The sequence below is a fragment of the Lathamus discolor genome, chromosome 6 (assembly GCF_037157495.1).
Source record: "Lathamus discolor isolate bLatDis1 chromosome 6, bLatDis1.hap1, whole genome shotgun sequence".
Taxonomy (NCBI): Eukaryota; Metazoa; Chordata; class Aves; order Psittaciformes; family Psittacidae; genus Lathamus; species Lathamus discolor.
Window position 1 is genome coordinate 88,840,315 of NC_088889.1, and position 20,159 is coordinate 88,860,473.

The window sequence follows — 20,159 nt, forward strand, 5'->3', positions numbered from 1 at the left end:
GACTGCCCCCGGATTGGATCCCAATTGGGCTCAGTGGGATGCAGGAACCAGGGTGGCCGGATGCGGGCACCGCAGGGTGCTTCCAAGCTGTGGATTCCAGCGATGCCAAAGGATGTCTCACCCCGGCTGGGCTCCTTCTGCTCCCATCTCATCCATACCCTGAAACACATCAGGGACCTGGTGCTGGAGGGGGGGGAGCAACCCTCTCTTTGCCATAGGGATACAACAGGAATCCTTCCCCGGAGCCGCCTGGGAGCATCCCATCGCATCCCATCCCATCCCATCCACGTGCGGCGATGGGGAGAGGCCTGGCTGCGGCAGGCAGGGGCAGGGCGGCCGCCGAGCTTCGCGCTCCCCCAACGCCTACGTAAGGAAGTGGTTGCATTGCTCGGAGAGGAAAAGGGAAGTCGGGGCAGGCAACGGCTGCCGCCGCTCGCTCGGGGCTGCCTTCGTGTCCACTGCCCAGGGCCCATGAACTAACCCTGCCCGCAAGGTAAGGAGCGGCTGCCGCTGTCAATGGGGGCTGTGGGTCACCCCTCGTGGTGCTCGAGGGGGAGACGGGGACCCTTCGGTGGGGTCAGGGGGGTGCAGGCAGCGCTCGGATGCTCTTGAGTTTCGCTGTTGGTTCGTTTGGGCTCTTTCTGCCCCGGTTTGGAGCGAGTTTGGGTTTTGTTCTCTCGCCCGAGGGGGTTGGAAAGGGTCCCCCGTCGGGGTCCCGCAGGGTTGGTGCTGAGCCGGAGCTCTCTGTAATCTGTCCTGACCCCCTTGGGTCTCAGCCGCCTCCTGCTCTGCCCGGTGTGAGGTCCCATCCAGCCTGGGGCCATCGTGTCCCCCCAGGGCCAGGCTGGCTCCTTGGGGTACCCCTTCAGCAGCACTGAGGGGTGTTGGGGTCCCCATCCCGGCTGCCAGGAGCAGGGGGGCTCCCGGGGGTCAGTGCTGGGGTCTTGGGGGGTGCAGGAGGACGGGGCCATTGCGGTGACCGGGGAGCAGCTTCACGGGGTCCTGCTGGGACCCTCGCTGTGTCCCTGCTCCGATGGGTAGGAGCCAGGCTCCGCAGACCCCACGGTGCAGCTCCTCGGTGCACGGCTTCCTCCCGGGACTGGGAGGAGCCCCCGGCGCTGGCTCCGGCCAAGGGCTTGCTGTTATCTCCTCCAAGGATGTTTCCGAGCTGCTGGCGGAGATAACGGGGCCGCATCGGGTCCCCATCCCGCCCTGTCTGCCCTAGGAACCCCCCTTTTCCTCCCTCCGTGTCCAGCGGGAGATGGCCACGGCCCCTCCGATGCCCTTCCCTGCTGGGGAAGGGGGTGCTGGGCTCCCCATGGGGTGTGAGCAGGGAGCCGGCCGTAGCCCGGCTGCTGGGGAAGCGAAAGGCAAACCACTGCAGGGAGAAGCTGGAGCTCGAAGGGCCCTTGGGCTGGGGACGGCCTCTGCTCCTTGGCATGGTGGTGGCAACGTCCCTTTGGGAGCTGGCATTGAAGGGGGGAGCAGCAAAAACACCCCAGGGAGGAAGCTCCGAGCATCCAAAAGGGAAGCATCGCTTTTGCCTTAGCACACACTGAAGGGGGAAAGTGCTGCGGATGGAGTCCTGCCTCCATCCCTCCTCCCCGGGAGCCGTTTCAGGCAGGTCCCATTTCAGATGCTTTCCTGCTCCTGGTCTGTTCCGATGCCACCAGCAGCATCCCTGCTCGCTGAGGGTTCAATTCAGCACTTGTGCTGCTGCAGCTTTGTGCCCTCCTGGTACAAAGGGTACCAAAGGCGGTCTCCCTGCTCAGCCCCAAGCCCCTGTCTGGGGTTGGGGTTTCAGTGGCTTGGCCCTGGGGTGGTGAGGGCAGGGTTGTGCTGTGCATCCACGCTGGGATTCCTCCATGTGCAGTGGTGGAGCCGGGCTCAGAGCTGGGCTGGTTCCTGAAGGGGAGAGCTTAGAGCAGCTCCAGGGCCTAAAGGGGCTGCAGGAAACCTGGAGAGGGGCTTGGGACAAGGGCCTGTAGGGACAGGCCAAGGGGAATGGCTTGAACCTGCCCGAGGGGAGACTGAGATGAGCTCTTAGGCAGAAGCTCTTCCCTGTGAGGGTGCTGAGGCGCTGGCACAGGGTGCCCAGAGGAGCTGTGGCTGCCCCATCCCTGGCAGTGCTCAAGGTCAGGTTGGACACAGGGGCTTGGAGCAAGCTGCTCTATGGAAGGGGTCCCTGCTTGGAGCTGGGTGAGCTTTAAGGTCCCTTCCAACCCAATCCAGGCTGGGGTTCTGCGCAGCTCCATGGGTTTTCTTTCCACCCAGATTCCTTAGGAGGGACTTTTCCCTTCCCCTGCGCTGCTTCAGCTGCCAAAGAAAACGGGCAGCGCTCGGGGAGCTCCCGAAATAGCCGAGAGGCGAATCGTGAGTAATCCCCATCCCTGGCACACCCTGCCGAGGTGTTCCCCTGCATCCCTGCATCCGCACGGCCAAGGGGCTGCGCTGCCGCTCCGAGCCCTTCCCGGCCCCATGGCACCCGCAGGGGGGTTGTGGGGAGCTGCTCCGTGCTGTGACACGGGTGGTGGGTGCTGCAGGAGAGATGGGAGCTCAGCCAGGGGAAGGGATTAGTCACTGCCTCAGTGGGGCTGGGCACACTGGGATGGGATGGGATGGGATGGGAAACCCCTTCCCCAGCAGAAGGGGGATGCAGTGGACTGCAATGAGGGGCTGATCCCAGTGGGAGGGAATGGGGGGTGCTCGCTAAGAGCAGGGATACCACTGGGGGCTTGTCCCCATGGCCAGAGCATCACCTCCTGATAGCCACGGGGGTCTCTCCCCATCCCCAGCCCATGAGCCATGGCCTACCACAGCTTCCTGCTGGAGCCCATCAGCTGCCATGCCTGGAACAAGGACCGGACCCGTAAGTACCAGCATCAGGGCATTCCATCCCCAAATCCCCAGGGATGGCCCAAAGCACCGCCCGTCCCTGCTGAGCATCCTGCAGTGGGCCGTGGCTGGGTTTGGGAAGCGGGTCCTGCCGTGGATGGATGTGGGGCTGGGTTGGGCTGGGAAATGTTCCCCCGCATCCCCCTGGTCCTGCTGCTGGAGCTGAGCCCGGCCCCGGCGCTGCGAGGGACGGATGGAGCACGGAGAGGGGAGGGAAGCGGAGCAGAGCGGGGCCGGGTGATTCACAGCCGATGGCATTTCCCGGCTGCGAGCGGGGATGTGGGGGAGAACAAAAAGGGCTTTATCCACTGAGCCGGGCAGGAGGGGCTGGGCCGGGGCTGAGCACCCACAGCAGCCCCATCCCACCTCACCCCATCCCACCAGCCCCATGGGACCCTTCACCCTTCCCTATAGGGTCAGATCCAGGGTAAGGCTTTGGGGCTTGGTGGGACCCCACGGTGCAGATGGGGAGCCTGGAGCACAGGAAGGGGCAGGTTGATGCTGCCCGGCCCCATGCTCCCCATGGCAGAGCCCATGACCCAGGGGAGGGCTTTGCCCCACTGCTCTTGCCCCACAGAGATCGCGCTGTGCCCCAACAACCACGAGGTCCACATCTACCGCAAGGACGGGGCCAAGTGGAGCAAGGTCCATGAGCTGAAGGAGCACAACGGGCAGGTGACGGGTGAGTCCCGGGTGATGGAGGGGTGGGGACAGGGATGGACAGCGTCTGGATGGGGCGGTGGAGTGGGTAGTGGAGAGGGAGCCGGCTGTGTCTGCCTCTGCTGGTCCTCATCTAGCGTGCCAGAGAAGTGGGGTGGGTGGAACTGGGGAGATGGGGGGGATGAGGTGGGGATGGATGGATGGATGGGAAGAGATATGGATAGATGTAAGAGATGGGGTGAGGGGGTTTGGGATGGAACGGGGTAGTAGGGATGGGATGGGAAGTGTTGAGGTGAGATGTGATGGATGGGAGTAATGGGGTGGGATGGGGAGTGCTGATGGTGGGATGCAGTGATGGGGTGGGGTGGGGAGTGCTGATGGTGGGATGCAGTGATGGGGTGGGATGGGGAGTGCTGATGGTGGGATGCAGTGATGGGGTGAGATGGGGAGTGCTGATGGTGGGATGCAGTGATGGGGTGAGATGGGGAGTGCTGATGGTGGGATGCAGTGATGGGGTGGGATGGGGAGTGCTGATGGTGGGATGCAGTGATGGGGTGGGATGGGGAGTGCTGATGGTGGGATGCGGTGATGGGAAGTGCTGATGGTGGGATGCGGTGACGGGGTGGGATGGGTTGGATGGAATGCTTTGGGGTGGGAGGGATGCGAAGGTCTGAGGTGGATGATATGGGGTTGATGTGGGACCAGTGCAAAGAGCGACTTTGGAGCAGAGCCTGCCCGGAGCAATGGCCTCCAGCCCCGAGTGTCCCCATCCCCACCGCTCCCTGGGTCACCATCACCCCCCTCTCTCTGCCTTCCAGGCATCGACTGGGCCCCCGAGAGCAACCGGCTGGTGACGTGCGGGACCGACCGCAACGCCTACGTGTGGACCCTGAAGGGCAACGCGTGGAAGCCCACCCTGGTGATCCTGCGCATCAACCGCGCCGCGCGCTGCGTCAAGTGGTCCCCCAGGGAGAACAAGTTCGCGGTGGGCAGCGGCTCCCGCCTCATCTCCATCTGCTACTTCGAGCAGGAGAACGACTGGTGAGGATGTGCCCTGGGAAGTGGGTCTGACCTGGGAGGGAGGGAGGGATGGGTTGAGAAATAGGAGACATGGATGGATGGAGGCATGGATAGGTGGAGAGATGGATGGAGAAATAGGAGGGATGGATGGATGGATGGATGGAGAGATAGAAGGAGAAATGGATGGAGAGATGGATGGGTTGAGAAATAGGAGACATGGATGGAGAGAGGCATGGATGGATGGATGGATGGATTGAGAAATAGAAGGAGACATGGATGGATGGAGGCATGGATAGATGGAGGGATGGATGGAGAAATAGGAGGGATGGATGGATGAAGAGATAGGAGAGAGGGATGGAGGGAGGGAGGGATGGAGAGACAGAAGGAGAAATGGATGGAGAGATGGAGGGAGGATGGATGAATGGATTGAGAAATAGAAGGAGAGATGGATGGAGGCATGGATGGATGGATGGAGAGATAGGAGAGAGGGATGGAGGGAGGGAGGGATAGAGAGATAGAAGGAGAAATGGATGGAGAGATGGATGGATGGGTTGAGAAATAGGAGACATGGATGGAGAGAGGCATGGATGGATGGATGGATTGAGAAATAGAAGGAGACATGGATGGATGGAGGCATGGATAGGTGGAAGGATGGATGGATGAAGAGATAGGAGGGAGGGATGGAGGGAGGGAGGGATAGAGAGAGGAGAAATGGATGGAGAGTTGGAGGGAGGATGGATGAATGGATTGAGAAATAGAAGGAGAGATGGATGGATGGAGGCATACGAGAGAGGGATGGAGGGAGGGAGGGATGGAGAGATAGAAGGAGAAATGGATGGAGAGATGGAGGGAGGATGGATGAATGGATTGAGAAATAGAAGGAGAGATGGATGGAGGCATGGATGGATGGATGGAGAGATAGGAGAGAGGGATGGAGGGAGGGAGGGATGGAGAGATAGAAGGAGAAATGGATGGAGAGATGGATGGATGGATGGACAGATGGATGGATTGAGAGTTAGGAAATTGGAGGAGGAGGAGGAGATAGGAGAGACAGAGAGGAGCTGCAGGAGGAGACAGATGGGGACATGGAGGCAGGAACACCCCATGCCCAAGCTGCTCTGCGGGCTGGTGGCCCAGGGCACCTCCTGCTGCGCTTGGAGCCCTGCTCACCCTCATCCAGCCCCCCCAGAGCCTGGGGAGGGGCCCCAGCACTGCTGATTCTCCCCTATCGCCGCCACCCCCCTCCCCACAGGTGGGTTTGCAAGCACATCAAGAAGCCCATCCGCTCCACGGTGCTCAGCCTCGACTGGCACCCCAACAACGTGCTGCTGGCCGCCGGCTCCTGCGACTTCAAGTGCCGGTGAGGAGCAGGGCGATGGAGGAGCAGGGGATGCCCGAGGATGGGTTGGGGTCCCACCTGAGCACAGCACAGAGGGGTGTGGGGCAGCACAGCCCTATGGGGCAGGCTTCACCCTGCTGGGCACAAGGGAGACATGGGGAGGGCTGAAGGTGCCCTGGGGACCATCCCAGCACCTATGGGCTCCACCTGAGGCAAAGGGAGCAGCGCTGGAGGCTCTTTCCCCCCTCCCCAGGATCTTCTCAGCCTACATCAAGGAGGTGGAGGAGCGGCCCAGCCCCACGCCCTGGGGCTCCAAGATGCCCTTTGGGGAGCTGATGTTCGAGTCGAGCAGCAGCTGCGGGTGGGTGCACAGCATCTGCTTCTCGGCCAGCGGCGCCCGCGTGGCCTGGGTGAGCCACGACAGCACCCTCTGCCTCGCCGATGCCAGCAAGAGGATGGCGTGAGTGGGGCTGGGGAGAACTCGGAGGGGACGGAGGCATCCGGGACGGGGTGGGGGGCACAGACGTGGATGCGGGATGCTCTCCTTGTGCTCCCACCTATGTGCTGAGTGATGCCCGCACGTTACCTTGCAGCGTCACCTCCCTGTGCACCGAGACCCTGCCCCTCCTCGCCGTCACCTTCATCACTGAGAACAGCCTGGTGGCCGCGGTGAGTGCGGGCTGGGCCGCGGGGTGGGTGCTGGGTTAGGGTGGTGCTGAGCCTGGCTCTGCAGGGCCACGACTGCTGCCCGATGCTGTTCACCTACGAGGAGAGCCAGGGGGTGCTGACCTTCGGGGGGAAGCTGGATGTGCCCAAGCAGAGCTCCCAGCGCGGCCTCACCGCCCGCGAGCGCTTCCAGAACCTGGATAAGAAAGCGAGCTCGGACACGGCCAATGCCACGCTGGACACCCTGCACAAGAACAGCATCAGGTGGGTACATGCGGGGTGAGTGGGTCACCTCGGGGGTGCTGGCTTTCCCCAGTATCCCCTGGCTGTGGTGCTGTCTGGCCTGGGAGCTGGGATAGCCCTGGAGCATCCCTGGGTATCCTTGAGCATCCCTGCACACGGGTGGGAAAGATGGAGGGGTGCATCTGCAGGAACTGGGGCACCCCTGAACCATCCCTGGGTATTCTTGAGCATCCCTCAGTATCTCTGAGCATCCCTGTATGTGGCTGGGGAAGATGGGAGGCGTCCAGCCCTAGGAGCTCTGGAGCACTCCTAGAGCATCCCTGGGTATCCTTCAGCATCCCTCCCTGCACATGGGTGGAGGAGACGGAGGGGTCCAGCCCAGTGGGCTATGACAGCTCTGGAGCATCCCTGGGAGCTTCTCTTGAGTATCCCTGGTTATCACGGAGCATCTCAACACATGGATGGGGGAGATGAAGGGGTCCAGCCCCAATCCCACCCATGGGGGCTCGGCAGGACGTGGGGCTGACCCCCACCCACCTCTCTGTTCCCCACAGCCAGATCTCGGTGCTGGCGGGTGGGAAGGCCAACTGCTCCCAGTTCTGCACCACAGGGATGGACGGCGGCATGAGCATCTGGGATGTCAAGGTGAGGCGTCCCCATGGTGCCACAGCCCCCCCAGAACAGGAGCATCCAGTGTGGAACCCCCATTAACCACAGCTCTAACTGCAGGCCTCACCCTGACTCTGTGCAGTGGTGGTGGGGCCCATTGTACCCATGGTGCCCATATGAGGGTCCCATAGTCCTGCCTGGGATCTGCTTTAACCTAGTGCTGGCTGGGGGCACCCCTGGGTGGTGGTTTCAGAGCTCACCATCAGGGGTGGGTTGATGCCAGCCTTGTGCAGGCATCCAGCACCAGTTCCTGGCTTCGGCTTTGCCCGCATGGCTTCAAAATGAGGCAAAATCAGCCGAATTTGGGATCCCCGGAACCAGCTTCCCCCCCCTTTCAGCTCCCCAACCACCTCCAGTCACCTTGGAAAGCACCAAGCTGATGGCGATCAACCTCCAATTCCATTTCAGAGCCTGGAGTCGGCACTGAAGGATCTCAGGATCAAATGAAGGAGCCCTCCGGGAAGGGCGTCCCTGCTGCCAGCCTTGCCTTGCCCTGCTCTGCTGCTCTGCCCTGTGCCGCACGGTGCCACCAGCCAGCCCCGGTGGCTGCTCTGCAAGAAAACAAGTCCTGGTTTTGTTACCATCCTCCCCGATGCTGGTCATACATTGCTTAGAGTGCACAATAAAGGAAGGAATTCCCTATAGAATCATGGAATGGTTTGGCTTTGGAAGGGATCTGAAGGCTCATTCCAACCCCTACACAGGCAGGGACACCTTCCACCAGAGCAGGTTCCTCCAAGCCCCATCCAGCACTGCCAGGGATGGGGCAGCCACAGCTCCTCTGGGCACCCTGTGCCAGCGCCTCACCCATCAGCTGTGCAATTCCACATGCTGGGAGCCAGCTTGGAAACCTTGGGCTGCCAAAGCAGTCCAGCCCTTTCCAGCCTGGCACCTTCCTTACCTCTGACTCTGGGTAGGAGCAGTCCCACCTCACAGGCCAACGGGGAGGACAAAGCTGCTGAGGGGCTTTGGGAGAAGCTGTAAGGAAGTGGATAAATCTGTGTTTTGGGGGTTAACTGCACGTGGTAATCAACGGGCAGGGTTCCACCGAGGGTATGTAATCATGCTGAAGTGGTTGGTGAGGGCTTTGGCAAAGGTAGAGGAACAACCAGTCCCAGTGCAGGTGTGTGGGGCAGGCAGGATGCCCAGCCACTCCCCCAGCATCACCGTGCCTTAACCCAAGTGTCTCTGCAAGGGAAAGCCTACATTGATCACCACAAGGGAAAGGAGGCAGTGCAATGTGTGATCCCAGGTTACTCCTGCTGGGATCAGCTCGGTTAAACCCAAAGCCTGCTCCTGGTGGTGCCCCTCCAAGCAGCCCAGCCCTGACCTTGACCACGGCCTGAAGGGCAGTGCTGAGGAGCAGCTCCGGGGCTCACACCTCTACCTGTGACAAGGAAAGCAAGCTCCTCACCATGGTGTGAGCAGGCAGCTCACCAGCAACGTTCCTGAAGCACATCCCTCTATCCCAGCCAAGTCCCTGCGGCCACGCAGAACAAGTGGCATTTGTCACCCTGACAAGGGTCACCTCAATGGCAGAGTCTCACCTCTAAGGATCAAATCCCCTCTAGTATGGGAAGCACTGGAGTCTCTGGCACAGGCTGAGACGAGGCTCCATGGATCTCCTGGGGCACAGCAGGTCAGAGCATCCCTTGCTCCAGCAGACAGGACAGCCGACAGGAGTAACAGCTCCAGGACTGGCCTCCTGACACCGTGACCGGGTTGGCCAGCAGCTCGAGGGAATGGTTTCCTCCACCTCCATTGTGCAAGATGTCCACCAGAGACAGCAGGAAAAGCTTTTTGCCTCCAGGCTGCATCTGCTGGTGGAGCTCCTGAACCTCGAGCCCAATTCCACGCCACAACCAGCACCACAACGGCAAAGAGCAGAGGCAAGGAGTCACTTCACCACCACGCTGGTGCTGCACCTCAGGTCCACTCACACACACACACACACACAAGTTGAGGACGGAGCCCTTCTGATAACTTACACTTTAATCAGCCAAATATACAAATTTGGTTGGTGTTGGGTTTTCAGCTTTATCAAGTGTTTTGTTCCATCTGATACAATTGATGTTGGTTTTTTTTTTCCTTTAAACAAAGATGACATGGTTAAAAACTGGCACTATACCTAAGAAGGAGAAGGAAATAGTAAAAATGAAGAGGAGGGAAAAGGGGAGACTGGCTGCAAGAAAAGAGGGATGAAACCGGGAAGGAACAGCACTCCAGATGTCCATGAAGTCAGGTTCCCAGCTCATTCTGCAACACCCTGCAGCAAAATTGGATGGGCCATTTGCCCCCCAAAAAGGTTCCTCAGATACATTATCCTTTGGGCTTTCACTAGCAAGTCAAAGCTCCCCACCCCATGTCCCCCCCCTACAATGACCCCACAATCTAGTCTCTTGCAATCTAATAGTTGAAGCATCTCCCTCCCACCCTGACCCCCACCCCAATGAGTTTTTAACCCTAAAACCAGCCAAAAACATTCAGGTTTCCAAACTGTTACAGAGAATTGCTGCTCAGCACAGCTCTGCACCAGAGATAGCAGCTGCCCCTAACCCCAAATGGAAATCTGTGCCAGGATGAGGACAAACACATCGTCAGTGTCTCTTGGAGGTGAAGGTGACTTCGATGCCGTGGCAGACCCTATGTGGTATATGCAACACAACAGAGGTCCTGGCAGGCACCAGGCACAGTTCCCTGGTGTTTCCTCCTCTTGCATGTCCTGTGCTTACTTGTTAAGGGATAGTGACTGCAGTCTTTTACCTGCCATGGCCGCTTCGTCTTTTGCTGGGGGAGGAAAACAAAGCAGGTAATGAAGATCCAGCTTTCCCCACCAACCCCTGGCACATCCCTCCAGGGTTAACAGCAGGAAACCCCTTGCGTGTTCCCCTTCTGTCCTTGGCCTCTCTCCAGGCATCCGCCAATTACCCTGGTGCTGATGCATGAATATCCCTGTGGAATCCACTGAGAAGATGTGCTCCTCAGCCCTCTGGCTCACAGAAGAGGAAGTCCAGGCAGGGAGGAATGCTGTGAATTCCCTGGGCAGTTTGGATCCCCCGTGTGCAAAGAACCCACTAAACCCCCAAACTGAAGCAAGCATTGTCTGGGCAGCTGAGGACAACATGGGTATCAAGGGCAATTCCCTTCTCTCCTTCTCTGCTCCTTGATCAGATGTCCTAGAGCTTTGTAAAGCAAGAGCTTTGTAAGAGCAAAACATCTGAAGCTGGTTTTGATGAGGGCAGTTGTGAAGACACAACTATCTCAGGGGATGAGGGATTACTATGTGTGACACGAGAGAGCATGCAACCATCACAAAGACAAATAAGAGGGTTATGATTAGTTACTCTCTAACCTTTTCTTTCTTCTTCTTTCTTTCTGGCAGCTTCTTCCCTTTGCTTCCGAATGATGGCTAGCCGGGCGAGATCTGCCTTTGCTTGTTCTGTTTTACCAGCTAGGTGCATTTTCATGTATCTTTCTTTTGCCTTTTGTTTCTCTATTTCCTCCCTGTTTGGGTGAAACACGTACAAGTCACCAGAGCATCCATGAGCAGGTAGGCACAGGCAGAGTGGGGGAGGCTTTTGGACTGGGAAGGATGGGGAGGATAGAGAGCCTTCAGAGATCCTTCCACAGAGGCCTAACACCAGTTTTCAAGCACAGGTTTGAACAGGGATAAGGTGAGACATTATTTCTACCTACATTCAGCTAAATAAGGACACACAATGAGGTAAGGTGAATTAGCTCCAGAGTGCCCAGCACCACAACATGCTTTTACCAGCTTTACCCTCAAAGGTGTACTTCTGCCAAAGCAATCTAGCCCAAAGAAGGAAGCTTAAATCTTCCACTCTAAAACTCTCCACTGCTCAATGGAACTAGAAGGTTGAACTCTGGTTCTCATCTGATTCATCTGCTCACACAAAAATGTCACCATGATGCCTGGTGACCACTACCTGTCACCAGGGCACTTTCCATAGTAAGATTAAAGCAGAACCCACAGTGATAATGGAGTTCAGTTATGTCTGATTTTTGGCCTAAAACTTCAGGACAGGAATGGCTTAAAGCCACTTCACAGCAACAAACTCCCCTGGCCAAGCTGCCTGGCTCCAGGATGGTTACAGCGACTCCCAGAGACAGCCAACTTCCATAAAGTTTGTAAGGAAAGACATTCTGAACCCCACTGAGTCCTGCTTGACAGTTCAGTGCCTGCTTTAGACACCAACACATTGAAAGGGCTTCCCTGAAACACCAACGCAGATATTCCCAACAGGGAAACTTCTGGAAAGATATTCCAGGAATGCCCTAGCTCCTGTTGGGACAGCAGGCAAGACTCACCGCTCTCGTCGTGAGAGTTCCTTAGGTCCATCCAGGTCCAGCTGAGTTACTTTTTTGGTTGTCTGAATTACACGATTGGGGTTCTCTATGTCTATCAACCCTTCCACTCCTTTGCGCTTTTGCTAAGGTTCAAGAACAAGAGGAAGGTTAAGAAGCTCTCTCACACCCAACCCTGTGTTGCAGCAGAGCTCAGCGAACACAACGCAACACACCCCAAAAGCAAGGTATTTGTACTGCCAGGCAGCAAAAGACGAGCCGAGATTCCTACCATCAGGCATCTTCAGCCTTTTTGAAATCTTGGCATTTCACTTACAAAAATACATTCCGAGGACAAAATGCTGTTAAGGAAGGGGGTTTGGCTTCTAAGAATAGCTTTTCCATCACAAAATTTATTAGAGGTAGCTCTCAAAGAGAACTTGGAATCAGGAGAGTGCATTGCTCTTTGGCCCCAAGGATGTGGCTGGTGCACATGCATTAAGTGCCCTGAGAATGACAGTACCTGATAATCTTCATCATCTTCATCACTGTCATCTGAATCTAAAGACTTCTTCTCCTTTTTGGGGTCCCCTGTTGCGCCTTCACTTCCCTCTTCTTGCTCCTCCTCTTCCTACAGGGAGTGAGAGGAAACATATGTCAATAAAGATCCCAAATCCAACAGCAATTCTTAAATAAGATCATTCTGGAAGGGTAAGAGACAGCCTTAAGTACTGGTGTTCCTGATGTGGCCCTGTGACACCAAAGGTGCTGCTACAGAACACGAGCTCATTCTCAGCATGTAAGCACCCATCTGCCCCAGCAGATCACCTCTGATCAACTCTGCTGCTCTCCCTGTGCAGCAGGCCAGGAGAATGATTGTCAAAGAGGGAACTGGCACTTTTCTTTCCCCAAATGAAAGGTCTCCAGGAGACTTTTTGGCCCAGGTTTCCAGTGCACAATATCTCAGGGACTGGAAACTACACGGATGTAGCGTAGAGCTGGGTCTCAGACTAGATCTAGGCAAAAGAACAACACTCGAGAAGAGAAACCTGACAACCATCAACCAGAATATTATTATCCAAGAAATCACAGCCTATTTAGCACAGCTTATACCAGTCAGAAGTCTTGGAATTAGATTAGAAGAACCAACACGGGTGTGAATAGTTTGCTTTAACCACTGCCAGATATCCTTCATCCCAGCAAGCGGATGGGCTATGGGCAGTAGAGGAGGAATTTTGTTAGTTTTTGGGTTTTTTTTAAGCTTTCCCTAATAAAATAACATTACATGTAACAGAAAAAGAGAGAAATCCTTCCCAAAGAGCAGTCCTCTGGTTTGTTGTGAAACCACAGATATTTCAAGCAGGGTCCTGCTTGTTCTGTTCTATTTCCAGTGGGTATTTTTATCAACAACTCGGAAGTAGAGAACACTTCCAGAGTCTGTGACTGACACTGCACTGGTAGGAGCTGGAATCATTCTGGAAGACTGGATCAGTCCCATAAATGGTCTCAGAATTTGGAAAGATGGCATGGAACCAACAAGATGGAATCAAAAAACAAACCAAGAGGAATTGCACTTAGGAAGAAGAGATCCAACCCAAAGTTGGAATATGTGGCGAAGCAGCAAACCACAGCATCATCTTGAGTTACAGCTGCTCAGAACATTAAAAGGAATCAACAATCTGGCTCATGACTGCTTGAAAGTCATCTTCTCAGAGGTATTCATCAGTATTTCCTATATGGGGTGTAATTATCCTGCTGTAGTCAGTGCTATGAGGCTTCAGCTGGAACAGTGCTTTTGGGCTTAAGCAGCACTTTCAGCAAGTCACAGAAAATCACCAGTGAGATAATTTGGGGACATAAGAGAGCAAGTGCTGCAAAACGTAGCCATGACTTTTATAACATCAGTCAGGTAGGTGTAGAATGTGTTACACTCCTATGTTAGGGCATAGAAACACGCTCAAAAAAGGACTCAGGCCAGAAAACTACTCTCTCTCCCTACAAGTCAGAGGCAAACAAGAAAATCATGTGTACAGGAAGAAGTCAAAGGAGTTTGGTCTTTTAAGTCTGGAAGAGGGCAAATATAATAATCTCATTGATGTCAAGATGTGAGCCCTTATTCTCCATAACCAAGCTGCAGAGCATGGATATAAAACTGAACTCACACTGGCGACCAGAATGACCAAATACAGGAGCAAAAGATGTCCAGAGCTGCTGTGTCATCACCTTTCCCATCTGTTACCCTTCCAACTGTGAGCCAGATGGTCTACCTGGCCTCATTTCAGTGAGGAGCCAGCCTGGATGACAGCATCCAGTCTCCCCAGCCCCAGCTATTGAGAATTCACATTGTGATCACTGCCAGGATGCTCTGCAACTCTTGACTAAGCTGATTCCTCACACACCGCAAGTGAAGCCAGGACCTGGGACCATGAGCACACAACGCTGGCAAACACATACCCTTGCCTTCTGCTTTTCTGCTTGGAGCTGGGCATCGATCTCTTCAGGACTGGTGTACTGTCTTGCTCGGCCTTTGTGGCCTCCTTTTCTACCTGTACAGAAAAGTCAATAAATGGTTTAGTGATAAGCTTCCAGAAAGGTCTCCTCGTCCTGCAGCACTCTGTGGATTTTCACTGCAGATGGGCCAAACCAAACCAGCTCCTTTGACAGAATCTAAACAACAACAAAAGCCAAGAGTTTGGGGTAAGTGGCACAGAGAATTGGGATTACTGGTCCATAGAAAGACACCCAGAGCATCAATTCCTTCAGTGGCTCAGTCCCACAGCCACTCCCTGCATTTCCTGCACAGGAGGAACCACAGCATATTCCTGAGGCAGCATGGTTACAACTAACCCTCCAACCAGCTTCCCTCTTTAACCCCTCCCCTACAGTAAGGCTGTGCCAAGAAAAAATAGGAAGCTAATTGGACAAAAGCTTTAGGAATTACTATAAGAGCGGAAGAACTACTAGAAGGAGCCTCCATGTTTTACTGCTCTATAAAGAATAATCAAAACAAGCTCTAGGAACCAGGAAGAGGAGAGATGCAGCTTAGCTGGCTGGGCTGTGGGGCTAAGATCTGCTCTCAACTTCAGCAGCTCATCAATCCACAGAACTCTGAAACCATTAATGCTTCCTGTAAGTGACTGCTCTGTCTGTGTTTCCTACGGGAAAGCAAGCAGAGCAGAGTCAGTGTCTAGCCTTGAGCTGGGGAGCTCAAGGTACATCTGGTACACAAGGTTGGCACAAGGTAAGCAGCATTCTGCTGCTGCAGGAGGCTTTGAAGGAGCAGGAAATCCTTGCTCTCACCCTCCTGGCTTCATCTGCTGAGGGCAAGGCAGTGGGGATCATTCCTCCTTTCTCAGGGAGAGATCTGCGCTGTGCCATTGTCCTGCTGTTGGACTTGGTGGGACTGGGAACACCAGGAAGGCTCAGCCTCTGTGGGCTTTAGGAAGTCTGTGTTTTCTCACCAATCCTCTTGGCTCGATAGAGACAAATCCTCATGTGGTTTAGCTCAATAAAAGCTAAGCTTTGGAATAAATGATCTCAAAACCCCCACAGTGAAGCCTTAGAGACTCCAGAGATGTTTCCCTCAGGTGAAATGGGGAAGTACAGAGACCGCATTCTTCTCCCCAAACTCAACAATGGAAACTCATGGGTACTCAGACCAAACAGCTGCACCCAAAGGTGTGTGCTTTCCATGTGTGTGCTCCCAGCCATCCCACGTGGCAACACTGACACCCTCTGGGAACGCTGCAGCCCAGGATGGAGACATTACTTCAGTGCCCAGCAAATGACATCACTCTAAATGGAACAGGAATACACTCTATGTAGCACCAAGCAAACTCAAATAAACCAAACCAGCATTGTGCCAAAGGCTCAGCTGCCACCAGGCAGCTTCTCATCCAGCTGGGCTTGGGATTTCACAGAGCTGAAGGACACAAAAGCCTTAATATTGCAAATAAACAGTAGTAATAAGAAAGGGAAGCAACTAAAGAGTAATTATCTCGCATTACACAGCTAAAAAGAAGCAAATGGAAGAGTGAATCAATCTCATTTACATTTGAGCACACAGAGAAGTAAGACTGAGCCATGGCGAGCTCAGCTCAGTGCAGATGGAGCTCTGCTCTTCCCAAGGAGATCCAACCACCCCTCGCACAAGCAGAGCGGTCCTACATCTGCCACTGACCTGCTGCACTGTGCTGCCCAATGCACTTGCGCTCTGTGCCTCAGTAAAAGATGGGTGATGATTCTGATCCTCTTTTAAGCCAGAACCACCTGCCCACGGGTGCCTAAGGCAGGATTGCTTCCAAATACATTTGTCTTCAGCTTTAAACAGCATAATAAAGGAATGTAAACCAAAGAGAATGGAAGGATATTGATGGAATCACCTTGTTTTTAAATCAAGGTATTAAACCCAACCCGAATAATCGGAAATAATCCTATAAGGGAATGTATCAGTGCCTTGTTAATTCCCACCCCATTTTAAACAGTGAGAGCAAAAATCCACTCTTCTGCTAACAACACAATAACTGCTACTGACTTAGGGAGGTCGGTGAGAAAACATCCCTCTTTTCCAAGGACCAAAAGGTCTTAAACATATAAAACTGTACAATACAGAGAAGTAAATCCCAAATCATGGGCCATTTACGTACAGCACCCAGGGTTATAGGCCCCCACAGTTCTCTGCCTTCACAAAAAAGCACGTGAAACCTTCAGCCCTATTTGCCAACGTCGTGCACACGGACACAACCCAAATGCTTAAGGAAACGCTACCCAGGGAAGCAGGTTTGGTACTAAAAGCTTGGGACTGCTGATGAAATCAACGGGAGCGAACTCGAGTCACGAATGACGAGCTACGGCTGGGGTTCCACCGACGCTCACACAGGAGCCAATTATGCACACGGTGCATGTGGAGAAGGTTCTGGGTGGATCCGGCTCCGCCGTGACGGCCCCTCGTTACTCCTCCTCACCCACACTTCACCCGCTCCGCCATACCCCGGCGCGGACCCACACGAAAGGAGCCACGTTTGGAGCCCGTGAACCCGAGAGCCAGAAACGGGGAGAACCCGAAATCCCTTCAGCTGGGGGGGGGGGGGGGAACCCTTCCACAGCCCTCCAGGAGTGGGATGGCGGCGGAAACCGAGACCCCCGTCCACAGCCGGAGGAGACCGATGAGGGGAAAGGAAACACCCCCCCCCCCCCCCAACCTCAATACCGGGGATGGGGGGAGAACGAGGCCTCCCTCAGACCCACCCCCACACCGCGGCTCCCTCCTCCGCCCCCCCGGCCCGGTCCGGCCCCCACCTCCTTTGGGCATCGCGGCGGCGATGGCGGCTGCGGCGGCTGCGGCGAGGCCCCCCCCCGTCCCGGCCCCGAGCCGTGACCCGGCACCGGAACGCGCCCCACCTCCGCGCGCACAGTCACCGCCGCCCGCCAGGCCCCCGCCGCGGGGCTGCCCGCAGCGCTGCCGTTCCCCGAGCAGCTTCGCCGAGTCCCGCACGCAGCGAAGAGCGGGGCCGCTTCGCCCCGCGGTGAGACGCGATCTCCGCAGTGGTGCGGCAGAGGTGGGGGAGAGTACGGTGGGGGGGAGGTTTTACTCAGGCACCGTGGAGGGCAGCCCAAGAGGGAGGGGCCACAGGCAGGACCGGGTGAAAGAGGACCCCGCGGCTGACGGGAGCGCCGCGGCGGAGGCTGCGGCTCGGAGGGGTGAGCGCGGCCGGGGCCGGGGCCGGGGCCGGGGCCGGGGCCGGGGCCGGGGCCGGGGCCGGGGCCGGGGCCGGGGCCGGGGCCGGGGCCGGGGCCGGGGCCGGGGCCGGGGCCGGGGCCGGGGCCGGGGCTTCCCCCTCCCGCCAGCCACAGGTTTGCAGTGGGGCCGGAGCCCACGGAAGTTGTTGGTTCGGGGTGGCCCGCGGTAGGGGAGGGCCTTGCGTCGCCTCGTTCCGCTGAGGGAAAACCCGGTTTGTTGCGGTGGGGGATGCGGTGTCTCTTCTGGGGAGATTTGCCTCTTTAACGAGCTCATTTTTTAACCTTGGAAGTGGTAAATAAGCACAGGTATCCTCGGAGAACTGTGTCTAACTTTGTTTTATTACGGTGATTCTAAGGACTTTGGAGCACCCGGAGGTTTGAGTGCAGTTAACCGCTTGTTCCTTCGTCTTCCTCCTTGCTGAGGCTATGCCGAAGGTGAAGAGGAGCAGGAAGCCTCCGCCGGATGGCTGGGAGCTGATAGAGCCAACGCTGGATGAGCTGGACCAGAAGATGAGGGAAGGTGAGTGGCGTGGCTGGGTCTGCTCAGGCATGTGACCCTGGAATCAGCTGAACCTTAACTCCCTCCAGAAGCACAGCTCCTCTGCTAACACAAGCATCCCATCACAGATGATAATACATAACTATATATATAATATATATATTATCATCTCTGCTTTGCAGCAGTACTGCAGGCTGAGCCTGTGCTGTGCTGATCACTCTCTTCTGTATGTACTGCTTTCAATGCACTTTGTTTGGGGCACATTGTTTTGGGGCAGCTATGGCTGAGCCCTGGCTGAAGGTCACGGGTGTGAGTGACGGGACTGGTCATTCTTGTCCATGCTGTTGGTCTGGTCTGATGGGCCAGGGCAGCCATGAAGTCACTTGCCCCCCCCGCCCCCAGTGCAGGTCACGTCATCCCTATTCTGGTCATTCAGGCATTATTAATGAAAGGAGCTCTTCCAGGTCAGGTCTATTTTATTTGAATTATATTTAAGTTAGATCTAAGGCAGAAGCTCTTCCCTGTGAGGGTGCTGAGGCGCTGGCACAGGGTGCCCAGAGAAGCTGTGGCTGCCCCATCCCTGGCAGTGTTCAAGGCCAGGTTGGACACAGAGGCTTGGAGCAAGCTGCTCCAGTGGAAGGTGTCCCTGCCCGTGGCACGGGTTGGAGCTGGATGAGCTTTAAGGTCCTTTCCAACCCAAACCATTCTATCATTCTTTGAATCTTTTCCCATTAAGCTCAGTCTTATCTCTGTCATGCACTAACATTATAAAGGTTCTTGGAACACTTTCTTGCAAAGTGACTGAGGAATTAAGATGGGCACCTGAAACATGGTGTTTGTGTTCCCTCCCAGCGGAGACTGAACCTCACGAAGGGAAGAGGAAAGTGGAATCCCTTTGGCCTATCTTCAGGATCCATCACCAGAAAACACGTTACATCTTTGACCTCTTCTATAAAAGAAAAGCTATCAGCAGAGGTGAGGAAGGCAAAGGCTTTACCTGGGTGGGGGAGAGCAGAGGCAGATGTCTGCTGGCATGGGTGTGTTGGTGGGAGGGATGAGATGTATGGGGAAGGAAGGGAAAGCTGGCAGCTCTCTGGCTTTACCTACTAGTTACTGCAGGTAGTAATTCCTGATGGTGAATCTTCTGACACTTCCCGAGAGCTACGTGTGATGCTGTCTGCTCCTCTACAGAGCTCTATGAGTACTGCATCAAGGAAGGATACGCTGACAAAAACCTGATTGCAAAGTGGAAGAAACAGGGTTATGAGAACCTCTGCTGCCTCCGGTGTATCCAGACACGGGACACCAACTTTGGAACCAACTGCATCTGCAGGGTCCCCAAAAGCAAGCTGGAAGTGGTAAGAATTTTCAGCTTGTTCCTCTTCTTGTCCTGACCCTTGTAGCATCCGGTCTAACTTCTGTGCCAGGGACAGCAGGAGGGGTAGTGCTGTTCTTCCTGGTAATTGCCACTAGTTCCAACATTTCATATCCTTGCTGGCAGCACTGGTATCTGATTGGTTAAGTTACCATCAACTTTGGCATGCATTTAAGGTTGTTAAAGCAGGAAACCTGATGGCAGAAACCCTTCTCATGCAGACCTGTTCTCTGCCTGCTGCGCCCCTCTGCTCATGGCACTTGGCTCAAATCCCTTCTCTGTGTTTCTTTTCCAGGGGAGAATCATTGAATGCACTCACTGTGGATGCAGAGGCTGTTCTGGGTGACACTTTTAGCCCTAAAACTACTTTTTGAACTCTTGAGGGATGTCATCCTACGCAGTGGACTGTTAGCGCAGGTACAGCCACCTTCTGTGTGATTGCTTATTTCTCTATAGCAATAACCAGCAATGTACTCACCTGGATCATTCTACAGTGGTGGTGGTTTTGGAATGTGGTTTTGTGTAGGCATATGTTTTAAAATAAAGTCTGCCCCCCTGCCTTGTCCTGGTTGGGCTGGATGTGTGTTGGTTGGGCTGGATACGTGCTGGTTGCTCTGCCTACTGTGAGGTTTTCCAAATGGGGGTAGTTTTTAACCAGCTCTTGCTCTTCTTTCTCAACAAAGTGAATTTAAAAGGCTGTGTAGAAAGGAAGGAATACACTTCTCAAATGTCTGTCTGAACCAAGCTCT

General features: G+C 55.3%; 3 protein-coding genes across 4 annotated transcripts; 2 read left to right on the plus strand and 1 right to left on the minus strand.

Moving 5' to 3' along the window:
- Positions 1-369: 369 nt before the first annotated feature.
- ARPC1B (actin related protein 2/3 complex subunit 1B) lies at positions 370-8,139 on the plus strand. 2 transcript variants are annotated; one of them, XM_065684605.1, is made up of 11 exons: positions 370-493; positions 2,275-2,373; positions 2,796-2,869; positions 3,473-3,577; positions 4,374-4,596; positions 5,828-5,935; positions 6,168-6,374; positions 6,508-6,583; positions 6,648-6,844; positions 7,378-7,468; positions 7,901-8,139. In XM_065684605.1, the coding sequence occupies exons 3-11, from the start codon at positions 2,806-2,808 to the stop codon at positions 7,937-7,939; spliced, it is 1,110 nt and encodes a 369-aa protein (XP_065540677.1). In that variant the 5' UTR covers positions 370-493; positions 2,275-2,373; positions 2,796-2,805; the 3' UTR covers positions 7,940-8,139. The 2 variants fall into 2 exon arrangements, with proteins under 2 accessions (XP_065540677.1, XP_065540678.1); XM_065684606.1 differs by lacking the exon at positions 2,275-2,373.
- A 1,327-nt stretch (positions 8,140-9,466) lies between these two features.
- PDAP1 (PDGFA associated protein 1) lies at positions 9,467-17,207 on the minus strand. Its single transcript, XM_065684600.1, has 6 exons — positions 17,096-17,207; positions 14,252-14,343; positions 12,321-12,428; positions 11,822-11,943; positions 10,845-10,996; positions 9,467-10,279 (listed from the first exon to the last, which is right to left on the minus strand). The coding sequence occupies exons 1-6, from the start codon at positions 17,106-17,108 to the stop codon at positions 10,221-10,223; spliced, it is 546 nt and encodes a 181-aa protein (XP_065540672.1). The 5' UTR covers positions 17,109-17,207; the 3' UTR covers positions 9,467-10,220.
- Positions 17,208-17,399: 192 nt separating this feature from the next.
- On the plus strand, positions 17,400-19,975 carry BUD31 (BUD31 homolog). The gene is made up of 5 exons (XM_065684601.1): positions 17,400-17,497; positions 17,893-18,056; positions 18,888-19,010; positions 19,227-19,393; positions 19,706-19,975. Exons 2-5 carry the CDS (start codon positions 17,963-17,965, stop codon positions 19,754-19,756), a joined length of 435 nt encoding a protein of 144 aa, XP_065540673.1. The 5' UTR covers positions 17,400-17,497; positions 17,893-17,962; the 3' UTR covers positions 19,757-19,975.
- The last annotated feature ends 184 nt before the right edge of the window (positions 19,976-20,159 follow it).